Source organism: Tetranychus urticae, chromosome 3 (genome assembly GCF_039701765.1).
Source record: "Tetranychus urticae isolate SD_2017Ah chromosome 3, NJAU_TeUrti_SD_1.0, whole genome shotgun sequence".
NCBI classification, from domain to species: domain Eukaryota; kingdom Metazoa; phylum Arthropoda; class Arachnida; order Trombidiformes; family Tetranychidae; genus Tetranychus; species Tetranychus urticae.
The window spans coordinates 17,611,343-17,635,507 of record NC_142960.1 but is presented as its reverse complement, the minus strand read 5'-3'; the positions used below and the strand labels follow the sequence as shown (position 1 = coordinate 17,635,507).

Below are 24,165 nucleotides of genomic sequence, written 5' to 3'. Positions count from 1 at the left end.
GAATAAAAAGTTTCAGTTCTCTAAATCTTAAGGTCATAGAATGAAGTCCGTTCAGTTGAAATCGAACTAATCTGATTTGCAGAAAAAATAAAAGTTCTATTATTCAAAATAAGGGCATTTCCCTGTTAGCCATCAAAAGTTACATCAACAAAATGAGTTCCACGGGAAAATCTGCTTCCATAATTGTACAAAAAGCTAATCAAGTTCCGATTTCGAACTCGAACTTTCTCAAAAACTGTCTATCGAATGAGTTACTTAAAAATACCAATGGATTCAGTTTTTATATCCCTACAAACCAACTGAGTCTAAATTTTAACGAAAGTGATTTTTAGCTGTTTTCCCCTATTTGTACCGATCGTATTAATTGTGTTTTTTAGTAAAAACCAAACATTCATTATGATATTTCAAATGATTCAAAAAATAAGAACCGAAAGCTATTCTGTCGCAAGGGTTTGTTTCTTAGAGAAACAATTGTTCAGTTTTCGCGAAAAAAAGCAAAGAAATTTGTTTTCAGGTTAAGGTAAGTTTATTTTGAATAATTCAGGTATTTACCAAATTTATTTGGTAGTCTCAGGCGTTTGTTTACAGTGTTTGTGTTTACTGGCTTTATGTCTTAAAACACTGTCTTGGCAGGTGAATGAAAGTTGACACTTCATGCAAGTAACTAGACTCTTGGTGTGATACTGTTCAATGTGAGTGTAAGCATGTCTCGCGGCAGTCTTCTTGAGGAAATCTTTGGGACACAATGGACATCGAAACATTTTCTTCTTTACCCAACCTCTTTCATGCACCAGCTTTTCGCTAATGACAGTCGATAGCCGAGGATAAACTTCCTTTAGCGTTGACTTTGGCATGTTGTACAACTTTCCAAGTAACATTCCCTTCTTAATGGAAGCGATCACTTTGGGTGTTAAATCTTCAGGTAAAGGCGGTAAAAGGGTTTCATCCCAAGGCACAACATCATCCAAACCCTTGAAAATCTTAGCATCAGGTTCGAGTAGCTTAAGCATAGTTGGTCGTCGAGAAAAAACTATGTTGCAGCAGGCATTGTAATTGATCTTGCCCCTTTGAACACTCGAACGGATGAATTGACCATTTTCAAGTCGCACCAATTTATCTCCATCCTTAGGTTCAGCCTTAAGATCTACTTTAGACTCTACTTTAGGTTCATCTTTAGGTTCACCTTTAGGTTGATCTTTGGGTTGATCTTTGACTTCTTCTTTGGGTTCTTCTTTAGGTTTCACCTCAACTTCTTTACCCTTTAAGATGCACACAAATCAAATGCTTAAGTATGACTGAAATTGAATTCACAAACAGTAAACACTTACCTTGTAAGTCGAGTCCACTTTGATGTCAATATGTACGATCGTGTTTGAAGGTAAGCTCTCACAATTAGGTTCCATAATTTGTAATGACAGTTGAAACGAAACAACTTTGCTCAACAGATCAATTGAAATGTAAAGATTCCTCTCTTGCGACAAACCCGCACAAATGTTTGTACTAAAAAGATTGGACTCTTGAACTGGACAAGCAAATAAAGTGCGGCGATCTTTTAAATCTTATCAATTATTCCAATTGTAATGAGATTTGAAAGTCAATTGACTCGATATCACAATTAGATTTAATAGCATCTTCAAACAAAGAAACCAAAATACTGGTCAACAGTTAAAAGTTACCGGCATTTGGCATTTGTAAAGCTTTGATAAGCTTACAAATTGGATTTATTTATAAACTTGAAATCATCAAAATGTTAGCAAAATATCACTCAAAAACAAATAAAAGGCCAACCCTGAACAGTCAAGTTTCATAACTAACAACAGTTTTGATGACAGGTTTATCGGGATCAAAATTCATTTCAAGTGATTTACATTCACCTAACCATTAATTATAAACCTGAGTGAATAATAGTGTAAGACTCAGTCAGCTTGTTATTAACGCTAAAAAGACACAATTGTCACATTTATGCACAAAATTGATCCAAACACCAGAAGAAAATGGGCAAAAACAGATGAAAATTACTTTCTGCAAAATTTAGACTCTGTTGATTTGTTGAGAATTGCAAACTGAGTCCGTTTGTGCGATTTAAAAGTTTCTGTTATACACAGTTTGTGAAGAAATCGAGTTCAAAGTTGAAACTTTGATCGCCTTTTGTGCACTTGTGTGAACAGATTTTTCATGAAACTCATTTTGTTATTGTAAATTTTCATAGTCAACCAGAAAAGTAACTAATTTTGAGAAATGAACTTTTCTATTTCTGTAAAACAGATCAAATTCGATTTTACTTTAAACCGACTTTTTTCTGTGTCCATAAGAACTAGCAAGCTGAAATTTATTAATAGTTAATAAAAATTGTTATTACACATCACGGAACTAATAATTTTTCCAACTTTCTAACCGTTCTCTTGATTTTGGCCATTGGCCTTAAAACTTTGATCCTTATTATTTCGAGAATGGAATAACCTAGAATTACCATTCTTTGGCTGAACACTAGATTTTATTATGGACTATAATATATTGAAATATTAAATCATTTAAGATCCTTTAAAAGAGCTATGGCATTGCATTACTTATGTCACCAGATTTAAACTTGATTTATAAAGTTAAAAGTTTCTCAAAAACAAGTCTTGTGCGTTAGAAGGATATTCGTTATTAGCTCAGATTTTGATCAAAAGCATTTTGATTTAAATCATATTGTATTTTAGCACATAATGAAACCTAATGTTTGACCAAAGAATGGTGATTGTAGGTAGTTCCATTCTCGAAATAATAAGGATCAAAGTTTTAAGGCCAATGGCCAAAATCAAGAGAACGGTTGGAAAGTTTGAAAAATTATTAGTTCCATGCTGTGTAATAACAATGCTTATTGACTAATAATAAGTTTCAGCTTGCTAGTTCTCATGGTCACAGAAGAAAGTCGGTTTAACTTTTAAACGATCAAGTTCAAATTTGATCTGTTTGACAGAATTAGAAAAGTTCATTTATCAAAATAAATACATTTTCTGATTAATCATCAATGGTTACATCAGCGAAATGAGTTTCACGGAAAAATCTGCTTCCATAATTGTACAAAAAGCTATCAAAGTTTCAACTTCGAGCTCGATTTTTGCAAAAACCGTCCATCGAAGGGGTTATTTAAAAGCACATATGGGTTTAGTTTTTAAATCCCTACAAACCTATCAAGTCTAAACTTCATTACTTACATTTTCGAGTCTTTTGCAGTACTTTTTGTTTTGCATTTGCAAGTTTAACCAGAAAATTGGTTTATTTACCAAGAAATGGGTTTATATGAGTTTGTTTTGTTGAATAAGTTGTTACTCTTGCATTTAGAACCCAAAAATCATGACCCAAATAAGCTAATGGACATTTGTTTGAATGCATTGGATTTTTAACTAGTGAAGGATTAAGTTGGTGAAAGATCGCTGACTGTAGATGCTACCATTCTCCAAATATCGAGGTTCGAAGTTTGTAAACTAATGGCCGAAATCAAGAGAACTATTGCTGAATCCGAAAAATCATTCAACCCATAATGTTTGCAGACAATTTTTATGAACGAATAAAAAGTTTCAGTTCTCTAAATCTTAAGGTCATAGAATGAAGTCCGTTCAGTTGAAATCGAACTAATCTGATTTGCAGAAAAAATAAAAGTTCTATTATTCAAAATAAGGGCATTTTCTTGTTATTCATCAGAAGTCAAATCAGTAAAATCAGTTTCATCGAAAAATCTGCCTCCATAACTGTATAAAAAGCTAGCAAAGTTTCAACTTCGAACTCGATTTTCTCAAAAACTGTCAATCATAGGAACTTTCAAATTGCACAAATGGACGCAGTTTTTATGTCCCTACAAACCTACATTAGTCTAGATTTGAAAGAAAGTAATTTTTATCCGTTTTTCCCTATTTGTCTTGATTGTATTAATTGTGTTTTTTAGTAACAATCATACATTCAATATGATACTTTAAATGATTCAATAAGAAGCGAAAGCTTTTCTGTCGCATTGGTTTGTTTCTTGGAGGAATTGCTTTTAAGGTTAAGGAAAGTTTATTTTAAATAAATCAGTAAATTATTTGGTAAACTCAGTGGTTTGTTTACAGAGTTTGTGTTTACTAGCTTTATGTCTTAAAACGCTGTCTTGACAGGTGAATGAAAGTTGACACTTCGTACAAGTAACTAGACTCTTGGTGTGATACTGTTCAATGTGAGTGTAAGCATCTCTCGCGGCAGTCGTCTTGTGGAAATCTTTGGGACACAATGGACATCGAAACATTTTCTTCTTTACCCAACCTCTTTCATGCACCAGCCGTTCACTCTTGACAGTCGATAGTCGAGGATAAACTACCTTTAGCATTGACTTCGGTATGTTGTACAACTTTCCAAGTAACATTCCCTTCTTAATGGAAGCAATCACTTTAGGTGTTAAATCTTCAGGTAAAGGCGGTAAAAGGGTTTCATCCCAAGGCACAACATCATCCAAACCCTTGAAAATCTTAGCATCAGGTTCGAGCAGCTTAACCATGATTGGTCGTCGAGCAAGAACTGTGTTCAAGCAGGCAGTGTAATTGATCTCGCCACTTTGAACACTCGAACGAATGAATTGACCATTTTCAAGTCGCACCAATTTATCTCCATCTTTAGGTTCAGCCTTAGGATTTACTTTAGACTCTACTTTAGGTTCATCTTTAGGTTCATCTTTAGGTTCATCTTTAGGTTCACCTTTAGGTAGATCTTTGGGTTGATCTTTGGCTTCTTCTTTGGGTTCTTCTTTAGGTTTCACCTCAACTTCTTTACCCTTTAAGATGCATACAAATCAAACGCTTAATTATGACTGAAATTGAATTCATAAACAGTAATAACTTACCTTGTAAGTCGAGTCCACTTTGATGTCAATATGTACGATCGTGTTTGAAGGTAAGCTCTCACAATTTGATTCCATGATTCGTGATGACAGTTGAAACGAAACAACTTTGATCAACAGATCAATTGAAATGTAAAGATTCCTCTCTTGCGACAAATCCGTCCAAATGTTTGTACTAAAAAGATTGGACTCTTGAACTGGACAAGCAAATAAAGTGCGGCGATCTTTTGAATCTTATCAATTATTCCAATTGTAATGATATTTGAAAGTCAATTGACTCGATATCACAATTAGATTTAATAGCATCTTCAAACAAAGAAACCAAAATACTGGTCAACAGTTAAAAGTTACCGGCATTTGGCATTTGTAAAGATTTGATAAGCTTACAAATTGGATTTATTTATAAACTTGAAATCATCAAAATGTTATCAAAAGATCACTCAAAAACAAATAAAAGGCCAACCCTGAACAGTCAAGTTTCATAACTAACAACAGTTTTGATGACAAATGATCAAAATGAGCTGTTGATCTAAATTGTAGTTATCATCAAAATAAACAGACATTTTGCTTGTCGTAGCAAACCGTTAACATACTAAATAAAATTCAGTTTTGGCGTTCTCTCCATGCGATAACATGAGTTCAAGAATAAGAATCAGTAAATATCTACTGCAAATTCGCAAGCAGACTGAAGATGTCCCAGTCTGGCCAAGTATCAATTAATCTTTCAAAATATTAAATCAATTTTAAATTTAAAAATTTCCATTAAACTTGAAATTAAATCAACCTTTAAACTCGTGGCTTTCGTCGCCCTTATCGTCCTTTTGAATTTGAAATTTCTGATCCACTTATCAATTTCAATCTCTGAAGACTTTTCCAATTCCTTAAATAAATATAAAACTGGTCAAGACTAGGGTTAACTCAGTAAGACCGGACATTTCAAGGGGATTTGAAATTAAATAAAATTTGATTTAATGGAACTAGCCATTTTTAACGAGAATTCAAAAAAAGCTAAAAGGTGATTTATCATTGAGAATTTTTATGAAATTAAAATTAAATTTTCACATTTCAGATGGCGTATTACACACAACAAATTGTGGCATTTCAACTAAGAGTTAAAAACTGAAATTTCATGTTCTAATCCTCTTGGGATATGGGGCCAAGGCTCTGGAATATTTTTCGCCGATTTTCTGAAAATAAATTTCAATTTTATTTTAAATTAAACCGAAATTACATTTGTCGTCAGACAATTTTAATCGTAATTCATCTTACAATTCAAATCGTGCGAGAACAACCGAACACACTGTAACTTAAAGAGAGATGTCGAGAAGAAGAAATAGAATCTTCTAATTCCGAAAAAAGAAGACGGAATAATTTTAAAAATCGAAAAAAGTAGAGTTTTTTATAAAGGCCACTATTAGGTCACTTTGCAATTGAATCTCTAATTTTATCCTCGTCGAATCCATACCATGAAGTCTTTTGCAAATGTCAAACAGATCTTTTGAGAAATGAATAAATCAATAAATCATTATCAAAATTCACTTCGATCTAAATTACATCTACAATAACCATCAGAAAAAATCGAGAAAAAAATGAAATTTTCCAGATTGTGACTTTCTTGTTACTTGAACGTCATCTTGACGACAATTATCACCCGTGAAAATATTTAAAATCAATTTTAAATTTAAATCTTTTTTATTCTTACATTTTTCGTCACGAACAGAGTTTATCATTTACTGAATATTTGACGATCTTGATTTAAAAGCAGTCATGAAAATAGCTTTAGTAGTGGATAGAAATCTCTTCAAATCTTAAATTTTGTTCTTCCATTATATGCGGTGAAATAACTGAAACCTATGGTGAGAAAGATAATGATAAAATGAATTTTATAAACGATCAGATGAAATTTAATTAAGACTATTAACTTTTAAATCGGGCAACAACTCGAGCAGTTAAGATCTATTAATAGGTTCTTCTGGGCTGTAATATAATCGATCAAACTACTGGTAAAATTACAAAAAAACATTCGATTTTAAATTTTTAAATAATAAGAAAATGCTTTTAAATTTAAAAATATTGCCAGTGAACAATCACTTGAGTGTTTTAATTTTACAAATTTCAGTAGTTGCTTGATATTCAAATTTAAATTTACCATCTTTGCCCCAAAAACGCGTTAATCCTCTCATTTAAAAAGCGATGTAAAAAGGGGACAATTGCAGGAGTCAAATTCATAAAGCGTAAAACGGGATCAATAGATGTCAAAATATGCTAAATAAAATGAGATGAAACTAAAATTAGGTGCAAAGGTTAGAAAATCACTGAATAATGATGCTATTTTTGAAATTTAGTGAAAATGTTTTCAAGATTTCGTCGTATCCAAACAGCTGGAATCAATTGAAATAAATGTGCAATGAAGGTCAACTCGCAATTTTACTAAACATTAAAAAACGATAAAATAAAGATCTTCATTCACGGGATTGTCAGACGAGACAATCGCTTTTAAATTTGGCAAATGAGGACAAGCCTAAGTTTCAACTAATTTTCATTTTTAAAGTTTCCTCGTCTGAGTCTTCAGAATTTAAAAAATTTAATATTAAACCCAGAGGTAGAAATTTAATTTTTAATTTTCTTTGGCCTTAAATATGCAACACTTCATAAATCAAATTTAACACACAGTATCGTAAAAAACTATTAGCTGAGATAGGTGGTTGGGGCATAACATTTCGGGAGGCTTTGGAAGAGATCAGAGCATCGACTTTACCTGCTGAGATGATCCTTACTCATGAAGCTCAGGTAACCTATCAACAATCAACTGGTAGCTTCGAGAGAGAACTAATAAATTCAGCAGACAACAATTGTACAAACTGCAAGTGATATCAAAGCGTATTTAAAATTATTTGAATGTAATGCTCTAAGAAATCTGATCAGTAACTAAATTTTATTCCCATTGAGTTCAGATTAATTGACTTGATTTATAATGTGTCCATATCCAGACCACTAATTCTGGTAAATATCGGCGATCCTTAAATTCATTCCATTCACACGAGATGCCACAAAAGTATAAATCATCAAGCTCTTTGAAATTTGAATTTTGATGAAAGATGCAATTTATTGAGAAAGGATCAAAAGCGTGGACTCAATTTCATTCAGATCGACTCAGAATTGCTCAAATCACTTTTGTAATCACTGATGAGTTGAAAAAGAAATTTTAATTTTAAAATTATCATTTCAATTGGCTACCAACTGTATTTAAATCGTGACCATTGTTCACTGATTTTTATTAAAATTATTTTCTTCCTCACTCTGCAGATAAGTTTGACAGAGCAATTGCATTTTTTATTTTTCCTTATTTTTTAATGCCCAAATCCTGAACACTATTTTACTCGACCTTCCTTTCGTTGTCCTCGAATCTCTTTTATAGATGTGTCCATCCACAGCAAATCTATGAATTTGATACGAGTTTTTAATATAAAAACCAGAAAATTCAGCTCCCCTTTTACGGCAAAGGGGTCTACTTTTAAAATTTAACATAATTTTGAAGTTTGAGCTGTCTAGCTCATTTTCATTTTCCCATTTAATGATTTCAAGAACCAGAATCTGGTGAAGTTTACTGATTGACTTTCCCTTTAAACAGCACTTTTTAAAATTTAAATTCCCCTCGACTGATTAGCTAAAAGTTCGAGCATTTTTTCACAAAAAATTTCAATTCGTTCAATTTTAAGGATTTAATTATCAGACTTAAGACTAGCCATAAATCCTAGACTCTTAATTTTATAATAAAACCCAAATATGCCCAGATTTAAATCTGCAATTTGCAGTTTTTCAGCACACAGGGAAATGAATTTATACAAAAATTAAATAATTTCATCAATATTGAATATTATTTGTGTCTGGAGATGGTTTATGGACTTTTAAAATTTTTTTGGTTCCTTGCTGAGCGAAAGGCTCAAGTTTTTTTAGTTTTTATTGATATTAGCTTTGATCAAATTTAAAAAGAGTAATCAACTTGAATACATCATTTGTACTGTTTAGGTTCTCACAGTAATTGTTTAAAGAGATATTAACGAAAATTGAATTATATGAATTATTTTCATCAGCAATATTATCATCACTCTGGCCATTTTCACCCTCTTGATCATTTTCATTAGTTGAATTTGTATTTTTAACAATCGAAACGCGTTTTTCAATCTTTTCACCAGTTGACATCAAAGCTTCTAATTTCTGCGGTAATTTTCGCTCCAGTTTTTCTATTTCGCCTTTGACTCTTAATTTTATAATAAAACCCAAATATGCCCAGATTTAAATCTGCAATTTTCAGTTTTTCAGCACACAGGGAAATGAATGTATACAAAAAAGAAATAATTTCATCAATATTGAATTTTATTTTTGTCTAAAGATGGTTAAGGGACTTTTAAAATTTCGGTAGGTTAATACAAGTTACAATATTTTTTTGGTTCCTTGCTGAGCGAAAGGCTCAGGTTTTTTTAGTTTTTATTGATATTAGCTTTGATCAAATTTAAAAAGAGTAATCAACTTGAATACATCATTTGTACTGTTTAGGTTCTCACAGTAATTGTTTAAAGAGACATAAACGAAAAATTTAAAATTCAATATACTTTGAATGGAGATAATTTTTTATAATAATATCACTAGATTATTGTTCAATATTTTTTTCTGATCCATTATATTTTTCATAGCAATTTTTTCCAGATTCAATGACAAGCAAAATTACATTTATATTCACCTTCGGCAAGCAACTGGAACCAGCCTTTTATATCACTGTTTTGATCTCAAGACTGTCCAGTTCTAAAGACACTTTTTTTGAATGAAATTGGGAAAACAGTGTCATTTTTTAAATAATTAACTGTTAATTGCCTTGCATTGAGCTGTTGTTTGAGATTAAAATTAATTGAATGACATAAATTGGGTTAAAATCACTATTTGAAGGGATTATTTGGCGCTCTTTTGCAGCCATCTTCTGGTGCTTTTTATTACCAATGTATCAGATTTTTCTTTTGCCTTGTTTACTCATATTTTTCCTTAATTGTCATTGTATCTATTTTGTGATTTAATTAACTTTATAACCTTTGGTTTTATTTTGACCAAGCTAAATATGAGTTCCAATGCATTCCGTGATTTACTTTTTTACAGTATAGCTTTAATAACTTTACCTATAATATCTTTTTTCATCGCTCATCAAGTGCTTCCATTGATCTATGCTACTTGCATTTCTGTAATCATGATTCACATTGTTTTGTTTGCGTTCATCAGGGAGGCGTACAAGGATGAGTTCAATACAGCGGCGAAGGATAAGCCGGCCAAAAAGGATTAATCGTGTTTCTTTTCTCTGGCAACACCTTGACTTTGGTTGAGAGGTGGTAAAAATTGTGATCGACCATTATACGAAAATCATGTTCAATTTTTTTTTATTTCCAGATCAATGTTTATTTATATCAATAATTACAATGATGTCTTGATTGATAAGCGATAAATTATTGCTGATTTTGTAGTCATCTATAAAAACTATAAAATAATTTAAAAAATAAATTGTTAAACTCTGTGAAAATTGATGAAATCCGTCGTGGATTTTCATCAGCTGATATCGATTGTTGAGTGAAATTAGATTTACATCAGATTATCAGAGCTAGGTCGACTCATGATTACTGTTTTATTGTTGAAATGATTGTTATTGAGATCTCTGTTCAATTTTTCTAGGAGGCGAATGTAAATGAAAATTTCCAATCTTGGTTGTAAACTATTTTAATTTGCACATTTATTTTGCAAGGGAAGCCATTTTTTGAGATAAGATTAAAAGATCAGGATCATTGTAACATTTTGACATTTTGTTGACGAAGTTGATTCCTTTAGTGAGAGATTTATTATCCAAGAAGTTTTCTTTTAATCCCAATTGCCAAAAGTTGAAAGCCAATTTTCCAACCTTTTTAGTGTCCCCATTCATTATCAGACGATAGAAACAATCAAATGAAATGTTAGATTGTCGTTTGTACAATTGTCTCTTACCAAGATCTTTGACATAGGCAAAAATCTCTTCGATTACTTGATCACCCAATTTGCTTATATGATTCAGGAAGGATGAATGATGGCCATAGAGAGCATCATTAGAATCAATTTTGTCAACATGGTAAAGATAATTTTCTTGGGCCACCGAGAATAAGTAATCTAACATGTTTAGATAAATTGCTGGTTTTGAATCAAAACTTTGATTGAATTCCATACTCTTGATGACTTCAAATAATTTACAAAATAAAAACAAAGGGTCCTTTTCTGGGTGATCCTGAAATAATAATAAAAAAGTCGTTAGTCACAAAATTAAAACACCAATGATGATAAAATACATACCGGCACTATAACCAGAAAAGAAAGTAAATTTGCAACATAAGATACAATAAACGGTTCCATCAAACGTACTTGACCATCAGATAATTCAATTTTCACATTGGCAGAAGGAACAAGATCGATCGCAGCTTCAAGGAATGCGTCAGTTTGCGGCAAACAACCGTTGACTAAACCAATTTGAGCACTATTTAGATAAAGTTGTAGACGGATGATAGGATCTTCGAGAGATGGTATTGTTATAAATGAATATGCTAAACATGCTCTGACAAAAGCCGTTGTCTTTTTTGTATGTTGGCCTTTCACGATATTTCTGGTTTCCATAATAATACGATTAACACAGGTAACAAGGAAAGCTACCACAGATTCTAGATGCGAATAGTTGGATCGAGCTTCAACCATAAAACTAAGGTAGCCTTGGAAATCTCTGTGAAAAGAAACCAAACTGAGAAAATCGATGATTAAATTTGAAATGTCTCTTCGATCATCTTCCAGGGTTAATGCGTTCACTGAATCATGCATGGTTTTACAGAGATAGGTTAACGAGTTGAGAATAACTGGGTCAGAAATTTTAAATAGTTCTTCTTCATCATCAGATGCAGAATTCAAGATTGTTGAATTTGCACTTTTAATTTTTTCAATGTAACAACTTGTTATTAATTGGCAAGCTTGTACTTTGACAGATTCTTTTTGCAACATATCCAAAAATGGTATAAAACTATCCATAGCAAAAAACGAGGTATAATCCTCCAAAGATGAAAATTGGGTGACTTTTTTCACTATTGAAATGAGTTTATCGTAATGATCTTCATAAGCTCGATCAGGTTGCATATGTTTGACAATATCTTTGAGCAAAACATTCACTTCAAAAACACCAAGATATTGAACCACAAAGTCCATCCAAATGTCGGCACAAATTATGTGTTGAGATGCTTTTAATTTGGATACTTTCTTCCATATTTCATTCATAAGTAACAGCTTATGTGCTTTCTCTATGTTGATCCAGGCCGTTCTTCCTTCGACAAATGAAGAGCCAAGATTTTTAAGTAATAAATATCCAGGAAATCCTTTATCTTCATTGGTAGTCAGACATTCTTTGATCAGGTCAACAAATCTCTTTGCTCGTTCGATAATAAAACGAGGCTGGAATGTAGTAATCATTGAGTTCAATAGAAGCGCATTTATCGGTAGATTACCTTTGCTTTGCAAATTTTCCTGAAATTCGTCTAAAATCTCTTCCAGTAGACTATCTGAGGCTTTGAACGCGATACATTGAAGAATCCAATTCAAGGCAGGTGTGAAAAGAGTTAAATAAGTTGCAAAATTTATTTTTTGAGCTTTTAGAGTGACTATGACAAATTCGGAGGTTAGTTGATTGGAAATCATCAGGAACTCGGTTAAATTTTGACGGAAAACTGTCTTTTCCATGGGTGCAATTCTCATAATAATACGGCAAAGGTAAGCTCTTGAATAAAGTGAAACTAGGGGATCTCCGATTCCTCGAGCCATGGCAGTTAGCCGGAACAGAGCTTTACAATTCTCAGAGTAGACAAGTTTGGGATCGACGATAAAACTGAGAGTTTTTAAAATAGCAGTTTCCACATAAAACCTAGGCACCAATTCTCGAATTGAAGCAATTTTGTAGAACCAATTACGGCAAGTTTCTATTGCAGATTCCAGAGCTAACGGCGTTTCAGCTTTACAATGAATTCTTTTGTATACAAGATTTCCAAAACTATCCAACATGTCGGTTATGAGCACGAATTTACTTGGATAAAATGGTAAGACACTTACATCAACTAAAAGTTTTGCACATTGAATGGCAATTTTTAAAGCTTTGACTCTTTGATCAGTTTCCCAAGAAGATTGCAATGCAACACTTAAATCTTCAATCCTATGGACATAATCAGCTTGACTTAGATTAAACATTTCTTTGACAGAGCCATCTTCAAAATCATCTAATTGCTGTAACCGATGTTTAACTTTTTCGGCAAGAGAAGTACTTTGAAGATTCCTCAAACTGGCAACAACAACTCCTGAAGCATCACCTCCACTCAGAAAGGATGTTTTGATTGACAATTTTTCAGAGGTAGTATACTCCTTTAGTATAGCTCCTTTGAAAGTAGACCAGTTTTCGAAGCTGTCATCAACAAAATCATCATCAGACGATTTATCACTTCTTTTAACTGCCCCATCAGTGGCTAGTGGATTTAATACTGGAACAGAGTCATGTTTTGATCCGTCAATATCTTGCAGAGCAGCTGATAGTGGATCAACACCACCCCAAGATGTACTGGCTTTAACTTTTTTAGCTTCTTTTTTGGAGTTTTCAGTTGATCCATTGGCACTTGATTTGGATCCTGATCGATGTTTAACAGTAACAGTTAATGGCTTTAAAGGGTGATCCGTCACTTCATGTGGGAGTAAATTTTTTTTCCGATATCCATCAGTTGTTACTTGCCTAGGTTGCCAATTTATCATTATACCAGCAAAGATGACAACTAGACAGAGGTAAGGAAGCAAAAGTAAATAATAACGTTAATTAAACAGTTCAACAAGTACGACAAGATTATAAAACTTACCATGTAATTTATAAACTCAGTTTACAAATGATAATAACCAAAACAAGTCAATTGACTGGCCAACAACTGACAGACTTAATTGTATTCCATTCATTCAGATGGCGTTTAATGTGCTACTTTCTCAGAGCCATCTATTGCTTTGAATAAGACAAAAACAATTTAAACGATACAAATTAAACTAATCAAACAAAACCAATGAATTAATGAGTGGTGAATATTTTTCCCATTATAATCATAATCTGATGCAGAATCCACATAAAATTGTTCACATTGAATGATTACAATTAGCTGGTCAAAGTACATTTCATGTTAATTGTGATTGACTGTTGAAAATGATAATTATCACAAATTACTTGTAATATTACAAGATAATTTGTTTCTTACTGATTCTATCGTTAATTTAAATTCAACAGAAAAAGAAATAAAAATTAAAATCAATTAGAAATTAAAAAAACTCTAACCATATCTAGCCTTGGTTATTGATTTACCAAATAAAGGCAAAATTAATGTTAATTTCTGGCTGTAAGTTGATTACTGGATCAAATTTACTCAAATTACTCCATTTGCTAAATATTATTACTTGGAAGCTTAAATTACTAATCATTGATTGTCAATAAAATACTAGGAAACAATAGAAACATTTGATTGTTAATATAAATGGTAAATTGAAAATAATTTAGCAACCATAATGAGAACGAAAATGAAGCAAACATTTGAAGAGCTTCATTGATGATTGATTAGTTTAGCAATTAAAATTGTTTCCCTTTGAAAAAGCTTAATAAGTGTAAGCTAATTTGTATCTTTACAGAGTCTTAAGATAATTGGTGAAACTGTGATTAGCTTTCAACTGACTTTGGTTAATATCAACAGGCCATTGATCTTAGTATTTGACTGTTTGGGTAAATTGTTGATGAAAATGAAATTTAATTTCACTTGTAAGTTGCATACAATTTATTATCAACAGTTATAATAACCATAATACAATTTATCATTGATCTCATCTAGTCAAGATGGTAAACATTGATTTGATAATAGCAACAGCCTAATAGTGGCTTGTTATTTTATTACTATTAGCATTATTGTAGCTGCTAATTAAAATTATGTGGAATTAATTGTTAACGTTTTTGTTGTATTGTTTGATTTAAACACATTTGTTTCATTCAACTTTATCATTAACTTAATGATGATGAAGATTTTTGCTGATGACTAGAAAACAATCTTTTTCCAATTGACTATTAATTGTAAATACATGCAAGTTTTGTACATCATTGATTGATTAAATCAATCATAACAGTCTTTGAACAATAAACCAGATTGTACAACTAGAAGAAGATGCTAAATTGTCCTTAAAAAATATAATCTTTCACGATTAATCTGGTTGATTAGAGTTGATCAGTTTGGTCTGGAATGAGAATGTTGAAGCCAACAGGAAAAAGCAGTGGCAATCTGATGGATTGTTGATGAATAATTAATCATTAAACAGTTAATTGATCATTTGATATTCAATTTAAATCAGCTATCCATGAGAAAGAAATTACTTTTGGAAAAACAATTGGTTTCCATTGAAACTGGATTCTTTTGAAATGGTTAACAAAAGGTCAAACTGGATCTCGTTGTAAATTACTAACCATAGTAACCAATTCTTCCAAATTTTTGGCCGATCTTTCATACTTGTAGCTAACCAATTTTCTGTAAAAGTGAATAGCAAAGCCAATGAAGATGATGAAAACCGGAATTAGTAAAAGAGTTGCGGCAGTTGCAGCCTTTTTTCCGGTTCCTCCTTGACTAACCCCAATGTCCCAAAATTTGACCCAACAAAGAAAGGCAATCTCTATAAGGAACAAGAAGACACCAAGAACAGTGGAGAAAAGCCAAGCAATTTCAATGTAATGGGACAAGGCATCATGAGGTGAATCAATTAGAGTCCTTGATTGAATGGCTGGTGTATATGATGTTTGATCACCTAATTCACAATCAGATTCAATGTTGGGTAAAATGCATGTTGATATCATTAAAGCTAACATATGAACACTAACGAGTAGAGTGGTACAGAGAACAAAAGATATTAATAATGGCGCAGGAACTGGATTAGGAGAATCACAATTTAGAGAAACTTCAACCATGGCCACCATGGCAAATCCAGAGAGAAGGGCTGAAGTTCGCGATGAAGCTTTCAACTTGGCTCGGGAAAGATGTAAACGTCTCCATGAAAGTGAACTATTAGTTTCATCTTTGATTACCATTTTCAGACAGCCAATCAAACAATATAGTCAGGCAGCACAAATTTTGATAGGTTTGGTAATAGATGGGTTAACAAAAAAAGTCACTTGACAACAAACGATGATGATTACCTGGGTCAATATCTGGTTAAAACACTTTACTTTGGTTTTATAGATTTAGGTTTAAGAGTTGAAAATTATGGGTTTAGACTTTTAGTTATTTACTTTTGGGTTATTAGTGTTGAAAGTATTGGGTAAAGCTGTTGGTTTCAAAAAGTGTCAGTCGTTTGAAATCAATGTAGAATTTAGAAAAGACAAAGAAGATGTATCACAGTTCAAAAAAAGGTCTTCACTTGAATCACTTATTAGCCTGAAAGTCTAGGCTTATTTTTTAGTGAAAGCAAAGGTAACCAGATTTTCTGGTTTATATTTTAAACTCAATTGTTTTCTCTTCTGTTTCTAACCGCTATTTACAAGGAAATCATTGGTATTTTTGTTACACACATGCAATTCTTTGGGTTCTTTGTTTTATTTTTTTCACTGTCAGCTTTCAACGGAAACATGGAAAGACTGAAATGGTTTCAATTAAGGGTAACTATTAATATTAAACGACTAGATTATAAAATGTTTATTAGTGCTTCTAGTTTAGTACTTTTTGTTTTGCGGATTTACAGTTTTAACCAGTAGTCGTTAAGATGGTAAATAATAAGATAATCTCAATAATAATACTTCCTTAATACATAATATGTAATGATAATCATAAAATTTGGTTGAAATTTATGACGGAAACGAGATGAATCTCTATCAACACTGTTTATTTTGATTATTGTTGGGGGTAAACGACAAAAATTGGTGATTTTAGCTTATCCATTGATCTTCATAGAGAGATTTGCTTTATTTGTTCCCTTCTCATTTTCACTTGATTTTTATTGGAAATAAAGTTAATTAATAAAGCAAAGCCAGCAATTCAAGGCTAGGCCTTAAGCTTTCGGATGATTAAAGTTACCATTATCGTTGTGCAAGCAAATTGTTACAATTTAAATGATAACAATCAAAAACAGCTAAACAGGTTTATTGAAAGTGATGGTCAAATATTTTTGCGTATTGTTGTAATAGGAAAATGTTGGTGAATTTTGGTGAAACTAATGATTATTGATTGTGTTTAATTGAAATGATTATCAGGCAAGCTTACTGGCGTCTGATTAAAAAAGACAATCAATAATTAGATGATCAATGAAAGAGTGAAATGTTAAATTGAATTAAATCAAGTGAAAGTAAAGAGAAGAGAAAAATGATTACAGCAACATGAAATTAACAAAGACATGACATTAGCAATTGAAACTGATTAGGAGAAGAGAAAAGGCGAGGAAGAAAGGAAAATAGAAAGAAGTAAACAATTATAGAATTAATAGCAATAAATGGATGAAAAACATCAGCGGCCATATTGTGAGTTAATCTTTTTCCGTTAAATAATTAACATGCACATTAACAAGATGGAGATCACTATTTTCAGGAGGACAACTCTCAAGGCAAGAGAGAGAGGGAAAAGAAAGAAGGGAAGAAGATGATGATCATCATTATCATTGATCAAGTAGTTTAAACAGCGTAATAACCAATTGATGTAAGGTTGTCCATAATAACAGAAACAAAAAGCAAAATTGTGATTGTATTTACAATAAAATGATACTGATACAAAGAGTCGAATAGATTTTCAATTTCAGGTTTTCCAATTAATGATGTCATTTGATAAAAAACTAATTGACCTCAATTTCAATGAATAAGCAATCAAATTAATAAACCAAAAAACAACTTTCATTTTTATTTGAATAAAAACTGCGCTTATTAGACTTACAGAAAACTCTAACCATTTTTCTATTCTACAAATCCATATAATAGATGGCGTTCAATTCGCCCATGCCATTTGCTGCATTTTGATTTTTTCCTCTCACTCTTTGCCTCTCACTATTATTTTCAGTTTTTTTTAACCAACAACAATTAACCTTATATTTCTGTGATTAGTTAATTAATTGTCTCCAGCAACCGTCACCAGGCGTGTTTAAATACCAAGGTAAGATTTCTATGAACTCGATTAACCTTGAAGCTGTTTTCCGTTTCAACTTTCAAATTTTGTGTTAATTTTCATATTATTTGGTTAATAATACTGTAATACTGATCAATTCAATTATTCCTCTTTGGTCTCTTTCTTTTCATCTCTGTCCCCACATTTTTCCCTCTCTTTGTTCACTTTCGGCTGGACTCTCTTTTTGCTCGCTCTCTCTCTCCTTGTCTCTCTTCTCTTCCCTCTCTTTTGATATTTTTCCTTTGTTTGTTTCTTTCTTCTCTCTCTCTCTCTTACCTTCACCATTAGATGTAAAGAAATTAGTGAGCACCACAATTTAGTCAGATTTACCAGCATGCTTCAAAACTGATTGTCCACCATCTATAATTTTCTTTGTTAATTAATTTAACTGTGTTAACACATTTTTCTTACTGTTTTTCCTGTGCTTGTTTCCCGGCCTTTCATTCCATGCCCTTTGTTACCAGTCTTCAATCCTATTCTTTTTTGTAACAACTCGAAATCGATTATATTTTTCATCATAAATTGTGATTTTTCATTGTCATCTTTTTTGGTGTGGTTTTACTTCCATTTTCATTATTCAGGAATAAATTTATTACGTCACTGTTCTTGTGAATTGTTTTCTTCTTAATAATAATCTGGGGACAATTATCTGTTGATAATCATGACTAAAAGAGATTCTACTATTGATCATTCATTGAATGATAGTCAACCAAGTAAACCATCAATTGAAAGAGGCGCGAGCTGGTCTCTCAATGAAACTCGTATTCTGTTATCATTATGGGGCCAAGACATGGTTCAAAGACAGTTCACCAATTCAAAAAGGACCCGCCAAGTGTGGGAAAAAATCGCTGAAAGAATCAGAGAACATGGTTATGAAAGGACTCCAGGTAAGTTTATTTATTTTCATTGTATTTTCTTTAAGCTTTCCGTTTATTCATATTCGAAAATAATAATTCTTTTTCTTTAATTTCAGACCAAGTTAGGATCAAAGTATTCAATATGATTGCTGAATATCGGCGTATTCTTAAAAATCCAACCCCAGAACGTAAAAAGAAATGTGTTTTTTTCGATGCTCTTGATAAAATTTACCAAGCCAAAGACACAGAAGATGTTAAAGCAGCATTGAATAATTATGAAGAAGAATATCACTTTGACGCAGCTGATTCTAATATGGCTGATGAAACTAATGATAGCGGAATGGGAGCCAATGGTGATGGTGAAAATAGTGGAACGGATAATGAAGAAGTTTTCTCTTATGCAATGTCTCCTTCTCAAACTTTGAATGGGCAAGCAGAAGGTGATCAATGTTAGTATCCTTTTCTTTTACCATCATTGTTATTTCAACATTTTAATCCTTGCAAATTTAGACAAACTATTTTATTAGTTTTTCATTTTTGCTTGTGTTTTGTTTCCTAATTCTAATCAAATATTCGTCATGCTCCCTCCTTTAATCGATGATATTCCTTCTCTTGAATTTGACTTATTTGTTGATGGTAATCTTGTCACAATTAATGATTGGTTTAATATTTACTTTTCTTTTTTATTTATTTTTTAAATATAGATTTGGGACGCAATGCAGCCATAAGATCTCGATCAACCTCTAATGCAACTTATAACAATTACCAAGCTCAAGATTATAACTCAGACTTTGATTCATCGCAATCAGTTGTTCTCATTGATCGCATGTTCAATCATTTAACCAAAGAGATGGATATTATGAAGGATTGGATTAAACTGGAGAAAGAACGTTTCCAACAAGAAGCTGCTCGTCGTAAAGAAGATAATGAACGACAGGAGCGTCGGGAAAAAGCTTTCCTCACTGCGTTGGTTAAAATGCAAGAACAGACTTTCAGTTTCTTATCCGGCTCATCTCCAGGAACACCGGACTCAAGAGCCAATTTTGAACCCAGTCCAATGGAAACTCAATGCCCATCATCACAATCTACATATGAACTTTCCTGATTCATCTTAAATAATGACTGACAATGTTTCTTTGTCTAAAAAATCTAAACCAACTATCTTCAAAGTAGTGGTTTAACTTTTTTTTAAATCCATCAGGAAAGTTTAATCTCATCATTACAAACAAACTGAATGAAAGGCAAAGAATAATCGGTCAAAAGCAAGTTAGAAATCTCATCCTGACAAATCTATTTGAGGATGATGGGTCACATATTTGGTCACATTGGCTTTTGCCATCCCTCACCATTTTTTCCCTCAAACTTTGTCTCTCTATTTCACGAAAAATCATTTTTTGTCGACTAACTTTTATTTATACACAATGCATGTTTCCCCTCTTTTATTATCAACTCTTCCATCTACATGTATCAACTAACCGATTAGTAATTTTCTTTCACATTTTCAACCTTCAACCTTCAGAGATCTGATTTGCCCTGAACATGCACATAATGCAGAAAATTTACTTTTTTTCGTTAGAAAACGCAAGACGTATTCATCTACTAAGCTGATTATGCTAATTAGATCATCAAAAGCATGATAGGTACACTCATTATAAATTAAAATGAAACAAAAAGTTACAAAAAAATAGTTCATTTTTTTCATAGACATTCACATGAATTATACTCGTATAAAAAAATTGTAAGACTCATTTCAAGCAAAGTGATATTAAAAATGGCTTTAAATTAAAATCCGCATCATTCTTATAATCCATTGGATACAATTTCTTTCTTTAAATCTGAATTATTGTCAAAAATAATAATAACTATCATGGTGTATTAAAGGTTTTCCGGTGACACTTCATACACTTTTAGGATCATTGATAAATACATAAGCCATCTCATCAAATTCATAGAAATTTTTGGATAAAGTGTCACTAATTTTGACTTTTGGAATTGCCTGAAGCCCAGTATCAATTGGATAAGCTGTTAAAGTAAAATCATAACATTGATGTGGCGATATTCTGTCCAATACTTTTCCAGAAACTCCTAACCAAAGAATTGCCTGTTTCTCATCCTTGTTATCGAAAATTAAAGCCGGTTCAATATCAAAATCACTATGAATGAAAAGTAGAAGGTATTAATTAGATATTAAAACATTAATCTTAACGAATTAAGGTTAAAATTCAACTTTACCAGTAATTTGTAATTCGAAAGGTTATGTTGAATTTGTGTCTTAATTCGGCTTGACTAGGTATTCCTTCAATCGTTAAGCGAATGTCAACGTAATTCGGTGCCTGGTGGAAAATTGAATTAGAATCAATGAGTTAACGCAAACCAGATAATTAATCATATCATAAAGCTATAGAATTATTAAACAAACCATTCGTTCAAGCGGTGATGTTTGAAGATGACCAGGAACAGCAATACCTGAAATCCAAACAATATCTAATCGACCTATTACTGTCACTGATCTTAATAGTTTTAAATTAGCTTTAACTTCAGGTTTCGGAGTTAAACAGAATAAATATTGACGACTTTCCATTGGATTAAATCTATTAATTTTACCAAAAACCCACTGTTCTTCACCATCAATTGTTACTTTGTTCAGCCCTTTGACATTAAAATATTGTGATGGTTCGAGAGTAACCCGCTCCAGGCAAATAGGTAGATTGGTTAGATTTTGTAAAAGAGCTTCCAGATAAACTTCATCACTCTGAAATAAAACAAAATGGAAATCGTTAAATCTATGAAAGATATGACGAGCAACAAAATATTGATGTTGAGAATTCAATAATCAATCACACAAGCAAAGGCATAGTTCAATAACCGCTCTAGATCAATGCAAATGCTTACGAAGAGTTAATTGAAGTGTAGATTGAATAGACAATGACGAAGCATTAGCATCTTACAAATTGGAGATTGGGAATCAGCAAAGAGTCTATGCCATAGACTTGATGTGTGAAGCGAAAGGATATTATACAATGCACTATTTACCTCTGCATTATAAAACTTGGTCTTCACATCCAACGGTTTTTCAACTTGAAATTTAAAATATTTTCTAAAAATGTGTGGTTCATCAGTTACAGTTCTGTATGATATAGAAAAGATTAACCTGAAAATATAAACAAAACACCGGATTAGAGAATCATCGTTAATTTCTTATCATCAGTTGAACTTACACATGAGAACCCAAATCTTTGATTTCATAATGTTTGATTTCATCGAGAGATTGCTTTGAATCCAAAAGGGGGCTTTTCAGGAAACCAATGTTAATCATTCGATCATTTGCAAATTGCAGGTCAATTTTAACACTGACATCTTTAACTGGTTCAGTCACTGAATCATTGACAACCATAATTGAGAAGCAGAATGTCTCTCCTAAAAAAATTTGAGACAAGCTTTTGGGTAATCGCCTCCATTTGTCAACAAATTGTTTACCAATGCTGTCAGTTTCAAAATTGTCATCTGCTAATAATAATCTTTCAAATTCACCTGGTTCCATGAAGTGATCAGTTTTAACATCTCTGCTAACAACTCTATTAACTGTAATAAATAGAAAAACATCAAACAATTAAACGGAAAACAACAGAAACCAACAAAAAAGGTAGCCTATGTATCAAAATAAACAAGATAGTTTCAACAGACTTACCTCTAATGGAGATCAAATCAGTTCTATTGTCCATAACAGCTAGAGTATTTAGATATGTTTAATTACAATGTTAATGAGCGTTTTAAATACTAGATTAATGTTGATTGAAATTAAAAATATAAAATAAATTAAATGACAAGATAAAAATAACCTAAACCAGAAAGCAGAAAGAGAAGCTAAATCATATGGTTGAGTTGGTTGTGTTGTTATTTAAAATGTGAATGGCGCCAAACAAGATTTTCCAATATTTTTCTGTATATCAATTCAAATATTGATAATAGATTCATTTTTAGAAGCAGAATTAATCAAATCATTTAAATAATGGCCTCAAATTGAACTACTATCAACTAGTCTTATTATTGAATGATGAAATCCAGAGACAAATCAAGAAAAGGATCATTTCTCGGTGCAAATAATTAAACTAATTTTCAGATTCATCAGCCGAGAACAAAATTTAATATAAAATGACCTCCCCCGATCAGGCAGAGTTGATTTGCTGATCGAGGAAGGGTGAGTACGACAATGTCGCCAATAAGGCTGTATTTTTTCTCGAGACGAATTTATCCCGATTTTACTCGGACTACAATTATCTTGTCTGCAATTTTAGAATTTATTATAAAAATTCAGGTTGACCTTTTGGCTTCTGACGACTCACAATTAGTTTAAGACAAAAGATGACCCAATATCTGTGTGGCTATTTTGTCCCCACTTGATATCAGTTTATTCAAGTAAAGCGTTTTTTACCTTACTGTTTACATGTGAAATAAAATGAAAACACCGAATCAACTGGTTAACCAATATTTCCAAGCCAAATATCTGTTTACATTGATCTGAATTTGATACGATTAAGGGGAAAATTTAATGAAATTGGTCCAATAGAACAGATAAACAACAAATTAATCACAGGTCAATCCTTATTGCTTACTTAAATTTAAGTAAATTATGACACTAGATGTAGACTCTGTCGTACTGTTGAAGCAAAAAATTGTATTTGATTCAACGAGAAATTATTAATTGAGAATCAAAAGAATGATAACAAAATATATTTCAGGTCGAACAGGATGTTTCTTACTCAGGACAAAATGATTCAAATTTACATGTGTTTCAATTGCATGTTACCCGAGAAACTTTAAATTGATATGAGATTCTTTTCTCTGAACTATCAATAGTTGAGTTTTTTTAATGAAAAATGCAGCTGTATCAAGATGTTAAAATTGTGCTGTTTTATTGATAGAATCCTGAATTGGACTGGAAAAAGTTGATATTTACAAAAATGATCATGTATTTTACATGTATTTTTACGTTATGTTTGACTTTTTGTTATTAAGTTAACAAGGATAATATGTATGTTTTTTGAAGCACTTCAAAATGGTGAATTACTGTGAAAAATTTTGAGCTTCTCAACAAGAGCATGTTTAAGTGTATTTTTGATCTGATAAAATCAATGGTTAAGATACCAAATTAACCTCCTCTTTGAACGTTGATTGGACCACATGGATTTTGTGGACAGCAAACCTCCACCAATGCTCCGAGAGC

General features: G+C 32.0%; 6 protein-coding genes and 1 long non-coding RNA gene across 9 annotated transcripts; 2 read left to right on the top strand and 5 right to left on the bottom strand.

The window, feature by feature from the left end:
* Positions 1-503: 503 nt before the first annotated feature.
* Positions 504-1,557, bottom strand: LOC112538929 (uncharacterized). The gene is made up of 2 exons (XM_025161012.2): positions 1,329-1,557; positions 504-1,259 (listed from the first exon to the last, which is right to left on the bottom strand). The coding sequence occupies exons 1-2, from the start codon at positions 1,401-1,403 to the stop codon at positions 558-560; spliced, it is 777 nt and encodes a 258-aa protein (XP_025016780.2). The 5' UTR covers positions 1,404-1,557; the 3' UTR covers positions 504-557.
* Positions 1,558-4,019: 2,462 nt separating this feature from the next.
* Positions 4,020-8,407, bottom strand: LOC112538928 (uncharacterized). Its single transcript, XM_025161011.2, has 2 exons — positions 4,856-8,407; positions 4,020-4,786 (listed from the first exon to the last, which is right to left on the bottom strand). The coding sequence occupies exons 1-2, from the start codon at positions 4,928-4,930 to the stop codon at positions 4,061-4,063; spliced, it is 801 nt and encodes a 266-aa protein (XP_025016779.2). The 5' UTR covers positions 4,931-8,407; the 3' UTR covers positions 4,020-4,060.
* A 153-nt stretch (positions 8,408-8,560) lies between these two features.
* Positions 8,561-10,396, top strand: LOC149093515 (uncharacterized). Its single transcript, XR_016200243.1, has 2 exons — positions 8,561-9,271; positions 9,547-10,396. It is a non-coding gene; the product is annotated as an uncharacterized LOC149093515 (long non-coding RNA).
* A 195-nt stretch (positions 10,397-10,591) lies between these two features.
* On the bottom strand, positions 10,592-13,849 carry LOC107363279 (VPS35 endosomal protein-sorting factor-like). Its single transcript, XM_015930484.3, has 3 exons — positions 13,786-13,849; positions 11,210-13,704; positions 10,592-11,144 (listed from the first exon to the last, which is right to left on the bottom strand). Exons 2-3 carry the CDS (start codon positions 13,682-13,684, stop codon positions 10,623-10,625), a joined length of 2,997 nt encoding a protein of 998 aa, XP_015785970.2. The 5' UTR covers positions 13,685-13,704; positions 13,786-13,849; the 3' UTR covers positions 10,592-10,622.
* An 836-nt stretch (positions 13,850-14,685) lies between these two features.
* LOC107363197 (calcium release-activated calcium channel protein 1-like) lies at positions 14,686-17,841 on the bottom strand. The gene has a single exon (XM_015930383.3). It carries the CDS (start codon positions 16,026-16,028, stop codon positions 15,384-15,386), a length of 645 nt encoding a protein of 214 aa, XP_015785869.2. The 5' UTR covers positions 16,029-17,841; the 3' UTR covers positions 14,686-15,383.
* A 139-nt stretch (positions 17,842-17,980) lies between these two features.
* Positions 17,981-20,729, top strand: LOC107363196 (uncharacterized). Of its 3 annotated transcripts, none has more exons than XM_015930382.3 (4): positions 17,981-18,072; positions 18,666-18,971; positions 19,058-19,381; positions 19,646-20,729. In XM_015930382.3, the coding sequence occupies exons 2-4, from the start codon at positions 18,746-18,748 to the stop codon at positions 20,044-20,046; spliced, it is 951 nt and encodes a 316-aa protein (XP_015785868.1). In that variant the 5' UTR covers positions 17,981-18,072; positions 18,666-18,745; the 3' UTR covers positions 20,047-20,729. The 3 variants fall into 3 exon arrangements, with proteins under 3 accessions (XP_015785868.1, XP_015785867.1, XP_025016762.1); XM_015930381.3 differs by having other exon boundaries at positions 19,058-19,390; XM_025160994.2 differs by having other exon boundaries at positions 18,373-18,971; positions 19,058-19,390.
* On the bottom strand, positions 20,616-22,799 carry LOC107363195 (trafficking protein particle complex subunit 13). The gene is made up of 6 exons (XM_015930380.3): positions 22,630-22,799; positions 22,160-22,523; positions 21,975-22,092; positions 21,361-21,693; positions 21,174-21,274; positions 20,616-21,094 (listed from the first exon to the last, which is right to left on the bottom strand). The coding sequence occupies exons 1-6, from the start codon at positions 22,661-22,663 to the stop codon at positions 20,839-20,841; spliced, it is 1,206 nt and encodes a 401-aa protein (XP_015785866.1). The 5' UTR covers positions 22,664-22,799; the 3' UTR covers positions 20,616-20,838.
* Positions 22,800-24,165: the final 1,366 nt, after the last annotated feature.

Coding starts and splice junctions, on each gene's coding strand:
- LOC107363196 (XM_015930381.3), top strand. CDS start 18,746: ATGACTAAAAGAGATTCTACTATTGATCATTCATTGAATGATAGTCAA. Junction 18,972..19,057: donor TGGTTATGAAAGGACTCCAG/GTAAGTTTATTT, acceptor CTTTAATTTCAG/ACCAAGTTAGGATCAAAGTA. Junction 19,391..19,645: donor GCAAGCAGAAGGTGATCAAT/GTTAGTATCCTT, acceptor TTTTAAATATAG/ATTTGGGACGCAATGCAGCC.
- LOC112538928 (XM_025161011.2), bottom strand. CDS start 4,930: ATGGAATCAAATTGTGAGAGCTTACCTTCAAACACGATCGTACATATT. Junction 4,787..4,855: donor AAGTGGACTCGACTTACAAG/GTAAGTTATTAC, acceptor TGCATCTTAAAG/GGTAAAGAAGTTGAGGTGAA.
- LOC107363197 (XM_015930383.3), bottom strand. CDS start 16,028: ATGGTAATCAAAGATGAAACTAATAGTTCACTTTCATGGAGACGTTTA.
- LOC112538929 (XM_025161012.2), bottom strand. CDS start 1,403: ATGGAACCTAATTGTGAGAGCTTACCTTCAAACACGATCGTACATATT. Junction 1,260..1,328: donor AAGTGGACTCGACTTACAAG/GTAAGTGTTTAC, acceptor TGCATCTTAAAG/GGTAAAGAAGTTGAGGTGAA.
- LOC107363279 (XM_015930484.3), bottom strand. CDS start 13,684: ATGATAAATTGGCAACCTAGGCAAGTAACAACTGATGGATATCGGAAA. Junction 11,145..11,209: donor CTTTTCTGGTTATAGTGCCG/GTATGTATTTTA, acceptor TTATTATTTCAG/GATCACCCAGAAAAGGACCC.
- LOC107363195 (XM_015930380.3), bottom strand. CDS start 22,663: ATGGACAATAGAACTGATTTGATCTCCATTAGAG. Junction 22,524..22,629: donor TGATTTGATCTCCATTAGAG/GTAAGTCTGTTG, acceptor TATTTATTACAG/TTAATAGAGTTGTTAGCAGA. Junction 21,095..21,173: donor TTTCGAATTACAAATTACTG/GTAAAGTTGAAT, acceptor TTTCATTCATAG/TGATTTTGATATTGAACCGG.